Source organism: Neopelma chrysocephalum, unplaced genomic scaffold (genome assembly GCF_003984885.1).
Source record: "Neopelma chrysocephalum unplaced genomic scaffold, ASM398488v2 Primary Assembly neopelma1_94, whole genome shotgun sequence".
Classification (NCBI taxonomy): domain Eukaryota; kingdom Metazoa; phylum Chordata; class Aves; order Passeriformes; family Pipridae; genus Neopelma; species Neopelma chrysocephalum.
In genome coordinates, this window is record NW_020897756.1 from 3,407,489 (window position 1) to 3,428,431 (window position 20,943).

The following is a 20,943-nucleotide window of genomic DNA, read 5'->3' on the forward strand; positions in this document are numbered from 1 at the left end:
TCCTGGCCTCTCCAACATGCACCTCCCCACATAAAAAAGCTCAGTGACCCTGAAACACTTAAAAAGTTGAACAAACCTTGGAGTATTAAATCCAAAACATTTCCTCTCTGTTAAATGAGAAATAAAAGAGGAACAAGGAATGGAAAACAATTCAGCAAGGATATCAAATGGCAAATATTGTAAAAAGCCACCTCACATTTATCAGTTCTGTTGTCAGATTATTTTGAACACAAAAGCCATCTTTTTATCACTGACTAAAATCCCGCTGCCCTGTTGAGGGTACCCAGACCCAGCACACACCCATAAAGAAATAACAGCTGATTCCCTCCAAGAACTGCACCTCCCTGCTGCTGCTGGGACATCTCACTTACCAGTTGGGACAGCAGGATCCATTGTTGGCTTTTCCCAGGTATTGATCTGCTCCCAGGTAAATCCATTGGTTCCCAAGGCGACGCTATAACCACAGTTACTGTAATGCTCATCAAACGAACAACCACCTAAAACCAAGAAAAAGAAAAACATCACTGAGTTAATTATTTCTGTCTCTTTATGGTAGGTCATTTACTTATTTCGTACCCAAGCTTAAACAGGAGATAGAAATAAATAAAACCAATTTCCTGAACATCATTTTTCAGGCAACAGCAAAGGTGATGTCCAGTAAACATTTTTTTTTCTTTCCACACTTTATATCCATTGGAAGCCCTTGTTTTCGTCCCTCCACAATACTATTTCTTACATCAATCCCCTTTATTTCAACCTGTTATTTTCAAGGACAACTGTACATGATACCTCCATGCAGGAATATTTGCATAAACCTCCAAGATATTTAAAAAAAAAGGAAGAAAAAGGAGGAATGCAAATGGCAAACAAGCACAGCATCGCTATTGCTACAGTGAACCCTCACTTCTTTGTGCCTTTGAGCCTTGATCATCTTAATCTGGCTTTAACCATCTCTTACACACAACATAAACCCACAAACCACACAGTTTCCTCAAAGTCTTCCCAGTCAATATTTCTGAGTACATAATTTCTCAACAACAAGAGAATAAGAAGCAGCAGATGGCAACCGGCATTCACACCTTCCAGACTGCTGACTAAGAGATCTTTACTGCAATTCCTGAAATACTTGGAAGAAGTTAACTCTCTTAAGTAACTTGGCAGCTGCCTGGACACTTGTGAATCAAGGGAAATCCAGGAAGAGTGGAATGGAAGTTTGTATTCCAACACAGATATTAGAAACTTGTGTCAAATCAAGCTACTTTATTCCCTAAGATATCCCTACACTGGTGTCCCTTACACTACCTGACACACATCCCTCTTCTCATCCATCCAACCCAGTCTGCCAAACGTATTTCACTGCTGGATCCATAAATGCAGTCTGGCTCCATGAGTTTAGAGACCGGAATCACGGCAGGAGTGTCTCTGCAGTGCTTTAGTTTTCTCTCAGGGGAGCAAGGATCGTTTTTCTCTGCAGACACGAGTCCTCCAAAGTCAGCTGGACACATCCAGCATTCCAGAGCTGGGAGGACCGAGCAGTGCTCAAGGCAACACTCACTTGCTCTGCCAGCCAAGCTGCCAATTGCTCCTGACACCAATCAGAGTTCCATGGACAGATATTCCTGACTCCTCACTCCTTCCCACAGGCTGCACACACAACAAACAGCTCATACACCCCTGACCTGTGAGTCCTTCACAACAAGGATTATCCAACACTAGGGACATTAAAGCCTTCTTTAGTTTGCACCCATGTGCTCTAGCTCCCAAGAAACCCCAAACTTGTCTCATCTCCTGTAGAACTCTCGTAAATTACAAACACAAATATCAATATTTATTAATTCCTTAGCCTGTTAAAGGATTTTATGTGCACTCCAAACGCAACTGGTTTTCTAAGTGCTTCTACAAAGCTTCTACAAAATCAAGCATTTCTATGTAAGTATATACTAGAAGGATTTGTTGCCTAGAGTACCTGACACCCCAAAATACTCTGTTGCTGAAGTTTAAAGAGGTCAAGATCATCCTAAAAAATAGCAACTTTATATATTGTATATTTTCATTATAAATAGAACTGATTACAGTTGATTTTATCCCCCTTGCAAGCTTGCCTGTTTCAGTAGAGTTTCAGCAAATATTTCTGAGTTTTCACAATTTTACAATATTTTAATAGTTCTTGCTTTAAATTTACTGCCCTTGTGAAGCTCCCCCAGCTGCCAAAACAAGCAGGATTACACCTCAACTTCCCATATTTTTTTTTTAAAAATTAATTTTTGTGACAAGGTTCAAAATTAAAATACTGAACACACTCATTAAAAAAATCTAAGAGAGAACAGAGGAATTCTGGCTTGTGTGGGAGGGAGCACTACATCTGAAAGTCACCTTTATTACAGCAAGTGGGTATGAGAGACAATATCAAATACTCTGCTCTCAGCCTCCACACGGGGCATTGTAATTGTGAGAGACTCACTTTGACGGCACAACTTCAGACACAAACCATCCCCACATCCCCTCACAGGATCAGGGATGTCTGGGAGCTGTTACTTTGAAGGAATTGTAAACAAATTCTCTGATGGAGCCCAACATTTGCACGTGGTCTCCTGCACACAGAGAAAACTGCAAAGTCCCCGAAGCAAAACAAGCAAGAGCAGCAAAATCTGGGGTAGCAATCCTCATTTAACAGGGAATGTAATTGTCATTGCCTTGCCATAATCAGCTAAATAGGTTATTTTATCCATGCTGAGGAAGGTGAAGTTGAAGGAGCTGAAAAAGGGATACAGTGAGAACTTCTGGAAATTAATTGGGAGTTTCCACTGATAAGAGACAACACCTGAGGAAGCTTTAAAGTGCCTTGTGTGAAAGTCAAAGCTAACCTTGTACTACAGCTGAATAAAAGGGAAGGATAAACCATGGAGAGCCTTAAAAGTAGCAGCAAGACATCTACATTTTAAAGAAAAGAAAGGTTAGTGGAGAAACCTCCAAACACAGAGTGACAGAGCAATAAACCAGGAGGATTCGTTTACTAGAAGCAGCAGAATTGGAATTTGGAGGTGAATTTACAGGTAATGAGGACAAGGAGGATAAGCTGGAGTCAATTTTAAGGGCTCAGACAAGCAGGCTGGCTGTGTGAGTCCTGGGGACCAAGAGGGGGGCACCTTCCATCTGCTTCTTGCTCCGGTGTGTCAACTGGGAGCAGAATTAAAAGTGAAGCAAAGACTCAGCTGGGACCCAGGGCCTAAAAAGTCAACAACTCCTCTCTTCCCACTATTAAAGTGTGTGTTGTGGAACAGGAAAGAAACTTTAGAAAGTGGAAGGAAAGTACCACAACATCCAGAATATCACAGGGTTTGGGGTTACTGTCATAGACATGGGATCACAGGAGGGTTTGGGGTGGAAGGGACTTCAAGATCATCTCATTCCACCCCCTGCCATGGGCAGGGACACCTTCCACTAGCCCAGGTTGCTCCAAGCCCCGTCCAACCTGGCCTTGGACACTTCCAGGGATGGGGCAGCCAAAGTTTCTCTGGGCAACCTGTGCCAGGGCCTCCCCAGCCTCATTGTAAAAAATTCCTCCTTATATCCAATCCCTGGTAAAGCCACTTGGTCACAGTGACCTGTGTTCATATTCTGCCTAATCACAGGTGGCCTTAGCCCTGTCTTTTCTGCAGAACTTGGGAGATGTGACATTTTGAACCTGACAGCCAGGTTCAAAAAATTAGGAGATTTTAAGATTCCACTTAAGTAGGAACAGTAAGGAGCAGATGTGTTCCTTTCACTGATGTCAGCATGAGCTTAATATTCAACATTTCCTAAGACACCTTATCTCTGTTAATACTTAACTATAAGCTACACCTAAATATGCTGGAACATAAAGATGAGAAAAAAGGTCAGACCAATCCTAACAGAAAATCATCCATTGCTGAATTCTGTCTGGAGGCAGAACAGGGCTGTTCATTAACATTAAAAAAAAAAAAATCCTCAAATTGAAGGAAAAAGATACCATTCAATGAATTTAGATGGCAGGTTTGCATGTTTTCATTTCAGCCACATATCACAGAGTTGCTTGAGGAAAATGGAAACATTTACACAGCCACCAAGATGGGATTCTGGGCCTTCATAAATTGTTAACAAGAATAAGGGTTTTTGGAAAACAAATTGGGATCTCGGAGCCTTTCCCCTGCTTGGCTGGAAATTAAACAGCAACAAAAGTGGGGCAAAAGAGGAAATGGAGATGCCTTTGATGGCATTAGATAACATGAGTGGTGCTGAGCCCTTTTCACAAAATGAAAAGCTTAAAAGGGTCATATTGAAGGAAATAATGGCTCATGTAGGAAGGATAAAATATCCCTTGCTTTACACTGCAGGCTGGTAACAATGCCACTGCTCATCTGAGTGATGCTAATTAATCTTGAGCAGACCTATCATCAGTTACTGAGACTTGCCCCTGGATTAAATGTAAACCAGCCTTGCATAAATTGAATGGCTCCTTTGAATATCTAATTGAATTTGCAGAAGTGTGTGCCAGGGGGGTGTTTAAATAAGTGCACAAATACGATAAAAAGAACTTCACGCCGTAATATCTAATTCAGTAAGCAAAAATAATGGCAGGGCACATTCCAATTAGTGTTTGATTTATTTATTTTAACAAATCCAATTAGTTGAATGTTTTATAAAGTCATCCAATGTCAAACTCTCACGGACTCACCAGATAAAAAAACACAACACTTCTATAAAAGGATAAAGAAACGCTGTTGTGAGAAGCCTCATCATTATCCTGTGGCTCTAAACACACACTGGAAACAGAATCAGATATAATTTGATCAAGCATTTACAGCAATCCCAAGGTGAGGAGGGGATGGACACAATGAGAACATCAGTCTCATTATCCCACTCCAGGCTTTTTTGGGGGACAGAAGCAGTTGGCTTTCTCATTTATTAAAAAAAAAAAAAGAGACAAAACCCAACAACAACCAAAAGGTCAGAAATTAAAAAAGCACACAATACTTTACTGTGAACATCCCTTGTGAAACTTTCATGAGAGCTGAGATTTAGTCCATCAATTTAGAGCTAAGCCCCACAAAACAGGAAGCAAGTGAAGGAAGAAACAAATGCTGTTAGGATGAGGCAGTACTTATGAACTACAAAATTCCACAAATTAACCCCCCTCTGCTTCTGATCCCTCAATCTCATCCCTTCCCCAGACACTCTTGTTTACAAGGGCTGTGAGAGATGCATTTGGCTCATTAAGGCAACTCCTAGTGTGGGATTTATTGCAGAAAAATCCATTTGTAAGTTATTTTTCAGACTGTAGAACTCATACTGCATATTCCTGAAAAACCTTATTCTACCAGAGAATTGTGGAGTATCCTGAGTTAAAGGGACCCACCAGGATGATCCAGTGCAGCTCCTGGCCCTGCCCAGTCATCCCAATAATCCCACCCTGTCCCTGAGAGTGTTGTCCAAACACTCACCTGGGAAGAGTAATTAGTGCTTTATAAGTTTTACAGTCCTTCCAGAAATTTAATACAGAAGACATCAGACACACAGACAACCCAAAATGCTAAGCTGAACAAGAAAGCTAAATCAGTGTAATCCTTTAAAATACTGAATGCAGCTTAGAAAAGCTCTTCATGGTCCCAAAGAAGGCTCAACATTGGAACTTTCTGTACCACAGTGACTTCAAGTGCTATCAACCTGTTAAGGAAGGCACTCATACTGTCAGTAGATATAGATATAGATATAAAGTCTTTTTCAAATTCTGTGCCCCGTCACACTGCTTTCTTTGCAGTTTTCAGTGTTGCACATCTATTTCCACGTACTTTGAAGCAGCTCATGAGCACAATTCCCACACACACGTGGTCCAAATGCAGAGCTACAATCAGTGTTCCTTGCACAGGAACCTTGTCATAACCACAGTGGTGCTGCCCCTGAGTGAGGGATCACGATGAACATCACCAATAATTTCATGTTGTGGAAGGGACAGATCAGGTGGGTGCAGCTCATTCTGGTGAAACACCTGAAGTGTCCTCCCAGGAACAACAAGTTTTTCTTCCAGCACTTCTCTGCAGAAAATATTGGTCCCAAATGTGCACCAGAGCCTGACAGAGTCTGTCAGTTCTCCTCCTAATCCCATGGAAGCACTCAGCTGCAAAGCAAGCATTGTGCCTGGGATCCCTGTATATATGGAACAAGGATTTAAGCTCTACTTCCAGAACTTGTCAGTTTAAACTGCGTTTTCTGTCTTAAATTCATTATTATGGGGTTCTCTTTGCAAAATCTTGCCTACATGTCTCATAATTTGAGCCCTAGACCAGCTCACACGTTCATTGCTAATTCTGTACCTCATAATCCACCAGGGATCAGTGAAAAGGCTTTGAAGTATCCCAGGAGTAAAACTAACACTAAATGTCATTTGTTTCAGTTTAGATGTCCAAATCTAGGATGACTCATCTCACTTCCCTTCCCAGAATGGACATCCTTTATTTAATACCAGAAATATCTTTTTGCCTCTGACAGCTGAGCTGTCACTGTTTCAATAGCTCAATATTAACATTTTATTGCTTTATTTAAGCATAAGTATATCCATATCTATAATCTCACTGAATTATTTTTTCAGACTATGGTACAGAGTCAGTTAATACACTGCACCTTTTCAAGGAACCCCAACTTTGCAGGCTCAGTTCAGTTCCATTCTGCTGCAACACACCCAGATTTATGTTGAGTTTTCACACTTGCCTGTCCCAATATAATGAAGCTTGTAAAATTAAAATGAGTTACCAAAATCATAAAATATTCTAAGACACTCTCCATCACCTTTTCTCATGATTCTAGCAAATAATCTTTTCAATTTATGACTTCAGTGACTTTCCACCCTTGAAGCAGGTCCTGCTTTATTCACAGTATGATGGAATGAAGATTTTTTAAAAAACCCACAAATTTGTAGCCCTTACTTGCTGTTATGTTTGTAGTCTAAATATAAAATAAGCCTTACTTTGCTTCAGTTTGTTTTGTAAGTTATAGGAAATTATCCTGATCTGTATTCCAAATATCCACCTTAAATGATTATCCATGTTCAGAGAAGATGTGATTAATTATATTTGTCAGTAAAAACCCCTTGTGGGTACTCACTTTTTCTGTAAAAAAAGGTATCATTGCTTTTCTTTCCTTCCAGCAAAGAAAATTCTTGGGTCTAATTATCCAGAGTATCTTAACAGGATTGTCTAACATTGTATTTACGGTGCATTTTCCCCAAATTCTACATCAGCTGGTGCACTGGAATCTTGATCAGTCACAGCTCTCTATTGACTTGCTCCATTTCAGCATTTTAATGTCACACAGATACCTACTGAAGCTGCACAGTCATTTAAATTACATTCTTATTTTACTTTTACCATCCACCAAGGCAGAAAAAAACCTGTCTGGAGATAGCTGTTTCTCACTTATTTTATATTCCATTAGCAAGCCTCTCTTTCTCAATAAGCTTTTATACAAACTTCAAATTAATGTGTTTGAACTTTAAGCAAGAAGCAGCTGCTGACTGACTCATGTTATCTTTGCTGATGAATAAAATATTGTCTCAACAGACAGCACATTTCAGGAATTCCAATACCATCCACAAGTCTTCTAATCCTTCTCCTTTCCCTGCACTGCTGCTCAGGCTCCTGTTCTGGAGGAAGATCTCCAGTGCAGCTGAGATGTTTCCTTGGAAGTTCATGGTCAGAGAACACAAAGACCAGCTTAAATAAGGGCATGAAGCCTGGTTTCTTGCCACACCACTGAACACGGGACAAAATTAAACACAGACATTATCTTTAGAGAAGAAATCAAGGGAATAGTGGGCTGGCATTTTCATAAACATTCCATTAACTGAACAGTTGTCCCAAATGATGCCAGTGGAAGTAAATTAAAGCAATGCTGAACTTCAGGAAGTCCCTTTCTCTTTGGAAGTTCCCATTCAGTCTGGAAATGCCTGTTTGCGCTTGGCATTCCCTGAGGCTCCACCACCACATCAGCAAAGCCACCCCCCAAGAACCCCTGGTGTGATTTAATGACTACATATCTTACTTTGGCCCACAAAACCCACCCACGCTGTGCACAAGGATCAAAAAGGTACATGTAATCCACACACACATCCCACCCTACTCAAAGTAGTTCCAAAAAGAAAACCAATAGTTTAAATGTTTTCTTGGAGAAAAGACTCAAATAAGAAGGGTTGATTCTCACTGAAAAACACTGATATTTATTTCATTGATTCTGAGCACATGCAATTAAAGCCCCGGAACTGTGCAGGACTCCAAAAACTCCTTGCTACCTGAGCTATCACAATTTATATGTACCAGCTCAACTACACACTGGTTAAATATCAGATTTCTCTACAAGGATCTCATCTCATCTGTCACTGAGCACCGACAAATAGAATCTAATTGGCTGATACAATGGTAATAACTTGCAATGAGTGCTGCAATTGGTATATCCTGCTAAATTTAATAAAGTGGCTATTGGAAGCTATTCCCAAAGAGTGGCTGTATAAATAACTTTTATTGAGGTCTAACAATTCTTACACCTCCAAGTTCATACATTTCTCAGGTCGAGGTTATCTCTTACAAATACCCCTTTTACTTGTCACTGACAGTTACTGTTCCAAATCACACATAAAGTGCAATGTCAAGGATATTTGGAGACACGCATTTTAAATCGTTTTCAGTTAAACCATGATCTTCATTCAATGTGTCAGGAGCAAGTCAGCCCCAGAAATGACAGTGGCTCACCAGCTGCTCTACTCCCAGGTGCCCTGCAGTCAGACTGGGAACAGGAGGGAAAATACTGGACTAGGCAAAAGCTCTTGTAAAGGCTGATCAGTGGAGTGATGGTTGAGGCACTGACAGTCACCCACAGATCCAAATTTTAATAATGTTACCTGATTTTTAATTTTTTTTTTCAGTTCATTTATTCTATCTCTGCATTTTTAGTACACATTTTCTCCTCTGACCTGCATTCAATACCCAGGGTGCTGTCCAGCATCCCAGTGCAGAGGGGTGAACACCAAGTCCTGCAAGTCCCCCTTGTCCTCTGCAGCACATTGTAAACATGGCAACAAGGGCAAGATCTGCTTGCTTTTAGCCTCCAGACTCCTCTGTGTAAATTCTCTGCCTAAAGAGCAAAACACAGCATTAAATACGTGCCAGGAATAAACAGATCTCAGCCTAATGCGAATTCCTGAAAATATATGGAGCCTCTTTCCTGTTTAACCACATTTCCTACCACGGTACATAAGCATATGTGCAAAGTGCCTCTCTAATTACAGCCATGAATCTTCCACTTACATCTCTGACCCAGAACATGCATTTGGCAGAGCTGCAGCTGCAGCACTGTGAACTCAGGATTAACGAGAGACAGCACAGGAACAGAGGGAAAATTGAGAGTAACCTGAACACAAATGGAGTTATGGCTACAGACAGCTCAGTTTTGGTTAAGAAGAGGCCACCACAGCACATCTCCCCACGCTGGGTGTTATCCTGGCACATCCCTGGCCACCTGCAGGCAGTGACGAGTCACAAGGAAGTTCAAAAACTGCCCATCAGCCACTCGTCACTGAGGCAGCCCCACAGTCACTCTGAGGAGTGTCTCCATCCACTGCTGGGGAAGTGATTTGCTACAAACACTGTGAACAGCTCAGTGTCTGCTGAGGTTCTTGATTTTAGAGGAATTCCAAACTGTAAAATGCACTAATTTTCAACATGTTGTGCTCACTCTGCACTTCAGTTTGAAACAGCCATTCAAGACTTGCCGTACAAAACTTGCTTGGTAACGAACACACGGAAAAATATTCCTATTCCATCATTCACAGCCTTTTTCCTGTCTCTGGGATAGCCAACCTCCAGTTTAAGTCTGAAACCTAGAACATCATATATCCAACAGATAACATTTTTCAAGAAAGCTTTTCTGAACTCCCCAGTTCTTATTCCTTTCAAGCAGCATCAAGCCCGAACTCTGCCAGGAAGCATCAAATACTGAAAGCACTTCTTCCTAAGAGTTGAAAGGCACAAGGCAAAGGAATGTAAAAGCAATCACTTTTCAGAATACTCAATAACCAGACTGTATTAAGAAGCCCTTTTCTGTCATATAAACCATGGTTTCAGTCACAATTTAATCCTTGGTTAGCTGAGACGTTTGAACCAGGTACTCTGGGCTTTTTATTCCAAGCTCAGCTGCACTTGGTGCAGCAGTTCAAAAGGACATACAGAGGAAATGGGCCAGTGAAGGGAAGATTTTAAAAATCTAAATCTGTAACACACTTCAGTGCAGTTTAACTGACAGTACATCGATATTGCCTTTTAGTAATCTTGGAGGATTGTGTTAACACCTTCTACACATGTAAAACCCAACACTCTGACAGCAATGTAGACAAACTTTTATTGCTGTTCTTACACTGAAATAGTCTAAGCTTATAAGTGCAATTCAGATGCAAAAAAAGCAGATTTACTGGACATTTACTTCTGGAAATAAGCTCCTACCAGAAGCTTAAGGAGATAATTGTCTTTGCTTAAAAGATTTCTCTTTACACTATAAATTGAAAGACAATATCTCCATAAATTAGACAAATACTCTGCATGATATTGCTTTATCTCTATACTCTTCATGCCTTACAAAGTACCTCTTCCCTTGATTTTGGTAGATGGAACAGTATTTGTGAGTATAGCTGCATACAGTACTTAACAGCACAGGAAACTCCATTAAAATGTGATGCATTTCCAGAACCCCAGGTGAAAGTGCAGATACTTGGAAGCAAAGATTTTTTAAAAGTGTCCCCCTCAAGGTTTCAGCTCTGCAGTTTAACTAAGTATAAAGCTTCAAATCAATTCATTGTCCGTTTTTATACCAGCCATTCTCACTTTAAGATGCCTGTGTGAGAATGTGATTCATTAAATATACGATGCTTCAAAAGATTATGATCATGGCATTAAGTCATTCAGAAATTAGATTCAGTTTCTGATCAACTGAATTGGTATTAAATATACTTATCCAATTAGAACCATACTGCAATTATACTGATACTTGAGCTAACGACACATTAGTCACTGCAGTGTAAGAGAGATTGAGTGAAAGAACGTTTGAAAGCACATTTTTAAACTAAAAGAGGAGAGATTTAGATTAGAATTTAAGAGGAAGTTCTTTACTCAGATGGCCAGAGGCCCTGGCACAGGTTGCCCAGAGAAGCTGTGGCTGCCCCATCCCTGGAAGTGTCCAAGGCCAGGTTGGATGGGGCTTGGAGCAACCTGGGAGAGGGGAAGGTGTCCCTGCCCATGGCAGGGGGATGGAACCAGGTGACCTTTAAGGTCCTTTCCAATCCCATTTTGGGATTTTATGACTTTGTGTTTGCCCCACAGTCCCTGTCTTAATCTTTAACCCTTCAGGGTTAAAGCCCTAGCACATATAAAGTAAGGTAAAAACTTACCTAATTAGCTCATCAGGCCCTCCCATTTGTTACCTGTGCACTTTGCAGGCTGTTAGAACAATGATGGCATCAGATCATTTTTTACCCCTGAGTCCTCTCCCAGTCCCCTGACCAGCACATGTGACTGGCAAAGGGAAAGACAAGGGAGCATTTCAGCAGCTGACAGAGCCAGCAAGGCGGCTGGGGCAGGGCAGACCCTGCCAGATGTGACTGCAGAAACACTCAAGAACAGGACAAGTACAACCTGAATCTTCCTCAAAACACATTCCCAGTCTCAAACACCCTTCCAGGTGGTCAGGCACTGAACAGGCTCCCCAAGGCTGCCAGAGCTCCAGGAGTGTTTGGACAACGCTCTCAGGGACAGGGTGGGATTGTTGAGGTGTCTGTGCAGGGCCAGGGGCTGGACTGGATGGTCCCTGTGAGTCCCTGCCAACTCAAGATAATCAATGATTCTATTCTCTGATCCTATGAACAAACTTCTCTGATACCAGCTGCTTTTTTTTCTGCCCAGCCATTTTCAGAATCCACGTGCGCTTCTGGAATCTGCAAACTCCAGTGGTGGCTGCACCTCTGCCACACCCTGCCAGCTTCTGGCTGTCACCTCCATGGGGACAGATGCAAACAGAGGGGACGGGTGTTTCTGTCCTGATGCCACACACTGGGACAGTGGCACTGTGCCTGCAGAGAGAGCATCTGCCACGGGCTGAACCCAAACTCCGGGGATGAGAAAGGGACTGCAGGATATTTTCCCATGGAAGTGACTGTGCCTGGCAGGCTGTACCCAGGAGGCATTAACTGCCTTACATCACATTCTGCACTTCAGACAAGACACACTTCTCACCAGGCTATCAATATCTGCTTTGGTTTGTTGTTTTTTTCTTTAATTCTAAGGCACTGTCTCACAGGGAGGAAATAATTGTGATACTTGACTGTATTGCAGCATTTCTAGCAGTTTAAGACTATTTTAAGATTAGATAATTAATATAAACTTGACTATGAGGTCCCAGCTGGAATGAGGACGTTGTTTATCTGAAAACACTCATCTGTGGTGAAAACTAATAGAATTTCCCAGGACAGAGACTAGAATTAATATGGACTTTAAAAAAAAAAAAAGCATTATTTAACCAGCAGTTATAATTTTATTAGCATAAAGACTGAAAAAAATCCAAGTAAATGGCTGTGGTCAGGGGACTTTGAGAGGACTCTGGGGTAAAAAAAGATGGTCTGATGCCATAAATGCTCTAATGGGCAACAAAGTGAGCAGATAACAAATACCACAGTTGCACACATCAGGTTTTATTTTAATGTCATCTTTCCCCTTCCCCCTAGGATATACAACCACAGACCATCTGCATTCAGTGCAGGACAAGTGTGAACACTGACTGACTGAACACTCTCAACCTGACTTTGTTACACCACTACCTCTTAAAGCAGCTACCCTTGTGCCCCCCATGCTCACACAGCCAGCAGGGCTCAGTGCCACCTTCCCTGGGAGATCCCTCACCTGCCCAGAGCTCATTGCCATGACACTTCTATGACAGAGTAATCACCACAAACATGGGGTTTGATTACACTCAGCTCTGAAAACAAGAAAATGAAAACATGAGCTATTAAAAAGTGACCTCCTTCCTCGGAGCTGACAGCAGCCCCTGGGAGCACTGTGCTCGTGGTGACAGCACGGGCTGGATGCCTCAAGTACAAATTACAGCATTTATTAGCAGATCCTCAGCTAAATTATCTGATTTGTTTTTAAACTACATTAAATCATGAAGGAAATAGGTGTATTTCAGAGAACTGTGAGCAAGGACAGGCATCCCTTGGTATGGTGCCATCTTCTTGCCAATGTCACCAGATATCATCTCATTAGAGCTTCATTGGGACAGCTGAAAGACACCACAGACAGGACAGAACAGAGTAAAACTGAAATACTGTTTATTGCTGGTTAGGAACATAATTTGACTCTGGAGGAGTTGGGGCACTAGTTTTGTGCACCAGGGGTTTGTGAAACCACAGTTTCACGTCATCAAAAGCTGGACCATCCTAGAGCAAGGATAGTTTGAGGATGGTGCCCATAAATGTGTTTTCTGCTCAATGTGAGAGCTTGGGATGAAGAATGAAGTTTCATACACCTACACAATGACAAAAGGTAAAACACTGAGTTGACTCAGCCAGGGGAAAATGCCAAGACAGGAAAACCTTTGTCTCTTCTTCCCGAGTTCCTCTCTGTCATCAGTTCTTTGAAAACCAGAAGTACTTTGTGATGGCATTTCTGGATCTTCAGAGCCAGTGGAGGACTGGCCAATTCCTTCTTTTTCTACCCTAAAATGGTTGGAGCATGCTTTCCTTCATTTATCTCCCTGTATTTTCTTACAGAGCACCTTCTGGCCTCTGTTTGCTGGATTAAGAAAGCTACACACTCCTCACAGGGAAAGTTCTCAATTCTGCCAATGATCCTTAGGGCCCTTCTTTGCCTCTGTGATGTGCTGGATTAATCTCTCCTGGAGTACCTCTGCTGTCCACAATAGTCCAGAGGAAAGAAGTTTTGATCTGTATAATACACTCCTGTTTCACCACCCTGCCTCCTCTTTTCACAAGCACATCTCAGCCTCATCTCAATCTCCTGGGATTAAATGCTCCAACGGCTTCTTGTCACTTCCAACCGATTTCAAATCTTAAACCAAAAAAACTAATTAGCCCTGAGATGCATGACCTTGCATTCTGTAATGCTAAATTACATCCCTTTTTTTTATTATTTCATCACATTTCAAAATCCTAATTCCTCCAGTCTGATAATTTTATCCTCCTCCAACTGTGTGTGAGGGACTACCCATATTAGCACATTCCTTGTTTTATGTTGTGAAATAAACTTAGATTTCAAGAATTATCCTTTAACTTAACAAGCCTCTAGTCTGGCATAGAAGAAAGGCATAGCAAAAAGTTAATAATGCTCATTTATAGTAGTAGATTCACACATTTAACTCATTTGTCTGTAGTAATGTTATAAAATTTGAGTCAGACCTACTACACTTGCTTTTCCAAATCAGTCATAGCATCATGAATAGTTTGGGTTGGAAGGACCTTAAGGATCATCCAGTTCCAACCACCTGCCATGGGCAGGGAAGGTTCTACTAGACTGTGTCACCCATCCCTTGGCACTGCATTTCAAACACATAAATAAGTTAACAGTGACATTCAGGTCAGCAGTATATCCATGTACTGATTGCCTTGTAAGGTCCATCTTTCAGGATCTGTGTGAATGTATTTCCAAAAACCTACACTTTAAATTAAACCTGTCTAGCTTTGGCAATCAACATTAAAAGATTCAGTAGTGAATGAAAAAATTTATGCCAAATTGAATCAATCTTCTATCCAGTTCCACACTTTATAATATTATAAGTGTTGACTGTATGATTTAATATATTAGATAAAGTCAGTGGACCAACATGCTGGTACTGATTAAACTGGGCAATTATCAAATAGAACCTGATTTTCAGTCCTGTCAAATTGAAAGTGTTTCACAGATAAGGGAGTGATGATGAGAAACAGAAGAACAAGCACAATCCCTTTAAAACCCTTCATTTAACAAGCTTCCATTTGAATTTCTCAAACTTGAAGCTACTGTTTTGACATGAAGCATCAATAATCTGGAGTTAGTAACTCATAAGTACCTTTACTAGTTACTGCAAGCTTAGATTTTGAATCTTGGAATAATTTCATAATATTGCTGGTGCACACTCTGTAGAAAGCTTGCTGGTTCTGCAAGTTGACTTTTTTATATACATATAAAAATAAGTATATTCATACAAACAGCGAGTAAAAGAGATCCTCTTTCTTCTAAGTGTAAAATTCAGGGAGTTGATCCACATTACACCTGGTAGCAGCTGTTGCTTTTCCTTCACAGTGTGAAAAAACAGTGTACAAACAGCAGTCAGTGCTGTGTTTTCCATGTAACAGGTAACTCACTGAGGACACCAGGTGAGAGGGCTCAGTTAGGAAGCAAACAATGGAAATTTGTTGAAAACATTAGTTATATCCCTGGTTTTATAGAATAAAGTGGTGCTATAAAATCTTTGGGACACGCTACGACAGAACTGGTAAAGCACAGAAAAAATCACTCAAGTCCTTTTTAAGCTTATTTTGCTACATCCCAGTGGACCACACTATCATAAAATTATTACTAATTGAACAGTGATGTGGCAAGAGGAGCATAAATCCTGCATGGTGCCTGTTTCCCTCTGCTGGTGCACAGCACATTTATATTGAGGGGAATGGCAAACTAAAATCTCCTGTAAGACTCCTCAGACCAAAGAAAACCACCAACCCCACGTCATTTGGCACTACCATTAATCATTTATGATCTTCTCAAAAAGAAGAGATTTGCACACAGGAAAATCACAGCATGGTTTGGGTTGGAAGGGACCTTAAGAATCATCTCACTTCACCCCCTGCCATGGGCAGGGACACCTTCCACTAGCCCAGGTTGCTCCAAGCCCCATCCAACCTGGCCTTGGACACTTCCAGGGATCCAGGGGCAGCCACAGCTTCTCTGGACATCCAGCTTGCCTGCACAGATAACTGTGTGTACCAAGGGATTTAGTTTATTTAATATATAATATGATTTTTCAGTGAGCTTAGGAAATTTCTAGACTCCTGCAAAGGTCACAATTCCCTCCTTAACATGTGATTTTTCCAGAACAGCCCCAAAAGCCTTTGCCTGTTTTTAATGAGCTCTGTGGCCTTCGTGTACTCCTAAGTTACTCTGTACAATGTTTAACATGGGATATATTGAAGAGCTTGCCAGAAGATATATGAGACAGTTTACTGAACAACCCTTTTTTTTTTATCTTTTTTTTATTATTATTAAGTTTTAAAATTATGTTCCTTTTCTATGTGACTTTTAAAAAAGCATGATCTGCTTGAAATCCCACGCACCACAGGCATGGAAAGAGCCATCATTAAATTATAATATTCTTATTTTAATCTTTAAATTATTAAAATTGCTGCCATTCAGCACCAGCATTTTTAGGCAAGTATAAAGTGTTTCCTAAGAGTCTTAAATCTTTTTGCTAAGATATCAATCACAGGTCTTTTCCAAAAATGTCTCCTGGAATGGATATTCATCCTTTTTATTTATGCCAGAGATGAAAACTATATACCCAGCTGAATATGCAACTTCCCATTTACTTGTATTATCATAGCACCCCAGAGACCTAAATGATGGCCAGAATCTGAACAAATGCATTTATTGAGCTAAACCCCTTCATTTCTTCGGAATTTGTATTACACTCTACACTATCAAGTCCACAGTGAGACTCAATAATGGATTCCCTGGATGAATGAGATGGGAAGCTGAGATTAATGCAAGGAGTCCAAACACCAGTGTAAGATTTCTGCTCGTACAACACTAATTTATCTGTTAAAACTTTGCTTTCCTGTGTCTGAGCAGAGGGGGGCACTTCTCCTGTGAGAAGGAGACACATTAGAGGGGAAACCTGAAGAATTACAGATCTTACTTTTGCTATAATTTGTTTTCTAAAACGTGGTTTAGAAGCTGCACTGGCCAATAACGATGCCCAAGTCACTTGAACACAATTTTGATTGCTCTTTTAGGGAAATCCCTAAAAAAATCCCTAAAAATTGTCCTGGTGATCCAGGCAGCAGCCAAGGGAAAAAGAGACCTCTGGGAACCAGTCAAGCATTATGTGCAAGTGCCAGAGGATCATCTCTGCAGTTACATCCCACTGTGTAATCCCAGTGTGTATTTGGGCTGGTGGAACACACTCAGAAGGGTGATGTGCCCTCTCCTTCTAACAGCAAAGCCCCTGGCTGGTACCTTTGAAGAATTCTGACCCACCAAATTTATACCCACTTATTCCCTAGACAAGTAAAGCAGCTGCCATTGATTCACCCAGGTTTGATTTGCCTGCCCCCCAGTCTCACTCAGGAAGGTGTCACAGTCTTTTAAACACAAGGCCCAAAGTGTTTTTTTTTATTCCTTCTGACTTGATTATTTCATAGCACAGGGAGGCAGACTGTGGACACTGACAACTCCAGATTAGGAAAAAGGAAAAGTAATTTCAAGTCTGAAAACTGGTCTACCTCCTTTCCCCACAGAGGAGTAGGCTTGACCTAATTCAGGTCATAAAATGTTTTAATTACTCCTCATGGTGTTGTTCTCACCCAAGTTACACGCTTGCTCTGCCTGAAGGATTCAAAGCCTTAGTAAAAACTCGACTGACAAAGTCTGAACCACCACCACCTTCACCCTGCCATCTACAGAGAGGAACAGGTTACAGGAGTAATGTTCTACTCTCTGTGCTCCTATTACTGCAAAACTACAAAGGCATGGATCACCAACTTCCTCTGAGACCTCAAATCTTCAACATAAACAGCAAACACGAATTTTTAAGACAAATATTGCTTTTTGAGGAAAGTGTTAGTGTTGCTTTCCCCACCCCCAAGGTATGAAACACTTCATTCAAATAAACCAAATGCTCTGATCCTGTATCCCTCATTTACTTTTATTTCAGATGGGTTTGTTTGCACTAGAAAAGGGAGCACAATCTGTGAGTGTTCCCCTGTCCACTTGTGGCTTTTTGCAAACTCCAAATTTCCCTGGCAGCTTATCATAGAATCATGGAATGGCTTGGGTTGGAAGAACATCTTATTCCACCCCCTGCCATGGGCAGGGACACCTTCCACTAGCGCAGGTTGCTCCAAGCCCTGTCCAACCTGGCCTTGGAACACTTCCAGGGATTCAGGGGCAGCCACAGCTTCTCTGGGCAACCTGTGCCAGGGCCTCCCTACCCTCACAGGGAAGGATTTCTTCCTAATATCCAACCTAAACCTATGCTCTTTTCAGTTTGAGGCCATTCCCCCTTGTCCTGTCCCTCCATCCCTCGTCCAAAGTCCCTCTCCAGCACTGGAAGGGGCTCCAAGGTCTCCCTGGAGCCTTCTCTTCTCCAGGCTGGACACCCCCAGCTCTTCCAGCCTGTCTGCAGAACAGAGGTGTTCCAGCCCTGTGATGAACTTTGTGGCCTCCTCTGAGCTCGCTCCAACAGGTCCATGTCCCTCCTGTGCTGGGGACCCCAGAGCTGGAGGCAGCTCTGCAGGGGTGTCTCACCAGAGCAGAGGGGCAAGATCCTCTCCCTCTCCCTGTTGGTCCTGCTGCTTTTGTTGTTGGTTATGCAGCCGAGGATATGGTGCACCACAGAATACTGTGAGCTGGAACAGACCCACTGGGATCATCAAAGCCCAGCTCCAAACCCGTTTGGTGCTCCTATTAAAGGAAACTTTCCTGTCCCACCATCCAGGTCTGACCACCCAGGACTGCTCCCCACCCAAGCCGGGACTGACGTCCCCTCACAGCAGCAGCTCCAGTGACCCAGCAGGATCCTGCTTGACTCCCTGCACCCCCCATCACACAGTCAGACCAGTTTCCTCACCAGCTCAACCCCAGGTTTCCCACAGCAGAGTCTCAGACATCTCCATCATGCAACAACAACATACTGAGCTGGTGCCTCCAAGCAGGGACCCCAAACAAAGAAATCCTGGGTTTTATCCCCTCACAGCCTGAGGGCATCCAATCTGGGGGTCCTCAGCTCCTTTTATGTCCCCCAGTGTCTCTCACCTGGCTGTGACACAGGTCCATGGGCCCTTTCTTGTACAAAGGCTCAGCAGCTTCTTGCCTGGAGCTCCCGCCCAGAGCTCGACCTGAGCAATCTGCACTGAAGTGATTCCTCCACAGCTCCTCTTTCTCCACACACAACACACCCCTGGTTCATAGAACACACAGCCCTGCTCACACTGAACACCCAGGGAACAGGAGCAGCACGTGGCAGCTCATCCCTGATCCCAGCCTGCAATTCCTATGAACACACCACCCCTGGCACGTTCCCAGGCACGAGCGAGCAAACTCTCAGTGCCTGGGGCTGGAAAGCTTTCACATGCAATTTAGGTTTAAAATTCCCTGAAAGGCAAACAATGCTGCAAACACTTTCATAGCGTGGAACTGCAGGACAGACATGGCAACAGACAATTCAAATGCATCCTTAGGTGGCTCCATTAAAATAATGGATGAGATCTATCCATTAGCAGGTCAGCCATCTCCCTTTCAAACTCTATCATGGAGAAGTATAAATAGACAAATAATCATATTTCTCTTACACAAAAAAGCAGTATGTATGGAAAGACAATGTTTTCTGGTCAGTACTTGCCATCAGTTTATGTGAAAAAGTCTTTAAGTGTTACTTTATACACCTTTTTAGATTTTTCTGGCATTCAGATGATGTTGCAATAAAAGCAGTGCTTTTCACCCAACAGTGAGAGACTTAAATACTGAGAGACTTTTAATTTGGGCTTGTTTGCAGACCTCCCTTGATGTTAGACACCAGGAAGAGTTAGCTAGGCAAGTCAACAAAAGCAGAACATGAGGAGCAGGACATACACATGGAGACAAGACTTTTTGAATACCTTCTTTGTCAACTGCTCAGTGTATTAGGAAATGTGATGTAGCTTCAGAAGTGGCCTCTGAAAGTGCATTTTCTAAAGAGTACAATATAACTTTCTAAAATGCTGAGTTGAATTAACCCTGATTGGAGGGACTGTCTGCCACAGAAACAACTGTATAGTCTCTTTTTTCCCTTTTGTTACACTAAACTGACCACAACCAGTATCACCTCCCCTCCTTCACCTGCCAGCAGCAGGGACAGCTCCAGGTTTCCCTTTCCACACCTCTACATGGTTTTATCCAGTACTAACAGCATCACACAGATTTCAAATCAAGATTTAGGAGCAGAAAGTCACATTTGTGCTTTCCCCCCTCACTTCCCCTTTTAACTGATCATCCTAGGTGGGGAAAAAAAATTAAAATCACTGCTTAAATTTAATTAATGGAGCTGAAAATTTCAGTTAAAAGTCAACTGCAGAATCAGGAATGGAGAAAAATCAGACTAAGTGTGCAGTTTATGCCCTTGCCACTGCTGTGAATGAACAAATGTTCTCACTGCACAGATGCCTGAGTAAAAGCAGGGGTTTAATTGCACTTTTTCTGTGGTACAAGTGGACTACAATTAAAATTAAGCATGAGGAGCGGGGGGAGTTAATTTGATAAATCTTCTAGGGCTGCAGAAAGGACAACTGGTATTTAAAAAGCAAAATACACACTGCAGTGTGAGCTTCCCTTCTTCCTCCCCTTCCTACCTACTCTTATCAAAGCATCCCAGAGCTCTTACAAGCTTTATCACCCTTCCCCACCAACACTGCTGATCCATTCAAGTGTTCCTGTGGGTTTGTCCATGGATCCAAAATCTAACATGCTGCTCTTTCTTACGTGGATCCTTCCCTTCTCCTTCCAAGGCCAAAACTCTGATCTTCCTAAGAAATTGCAAAGACATAAAGGAGGGGAAACCAAAACAAAATAAAGAGCAATTTTTTCATGTCTGTGTAAGAAAATGCCCCCTGGTTCCAATTCCTGTCGTGCAGCAGAGTGGGTGAGA

At 42.0% G+C, this 20,943-nt stretch overlaps 1 protein-coding gene across 13 annotated transcripts in view; it reads right to left on the reverse strand.

Moving 5' to 3' along the window:
* PTPRT (protein tyrosine phosphatase, receptor type T) overlaps window positions 1-20,943 on the reverse strand; it is a 443,814-nt gene that overhangs the window by 323,566 nt on the left and 99,305 nt on the right. For all 13 annotated transcript variants that reach the window (XM_027693979.1, XM_027693977.1, XM_027693980.1 and 10 more), the window contains exon 2: window positions 372-497. In XM_027693979.1, the coding sequence (XP_027549780.1) occupies window positions 372-497 (126 nt within the window). The remainder of the gene's footprint in view (window positions 1-371; window positions 498-20,943) is intronic.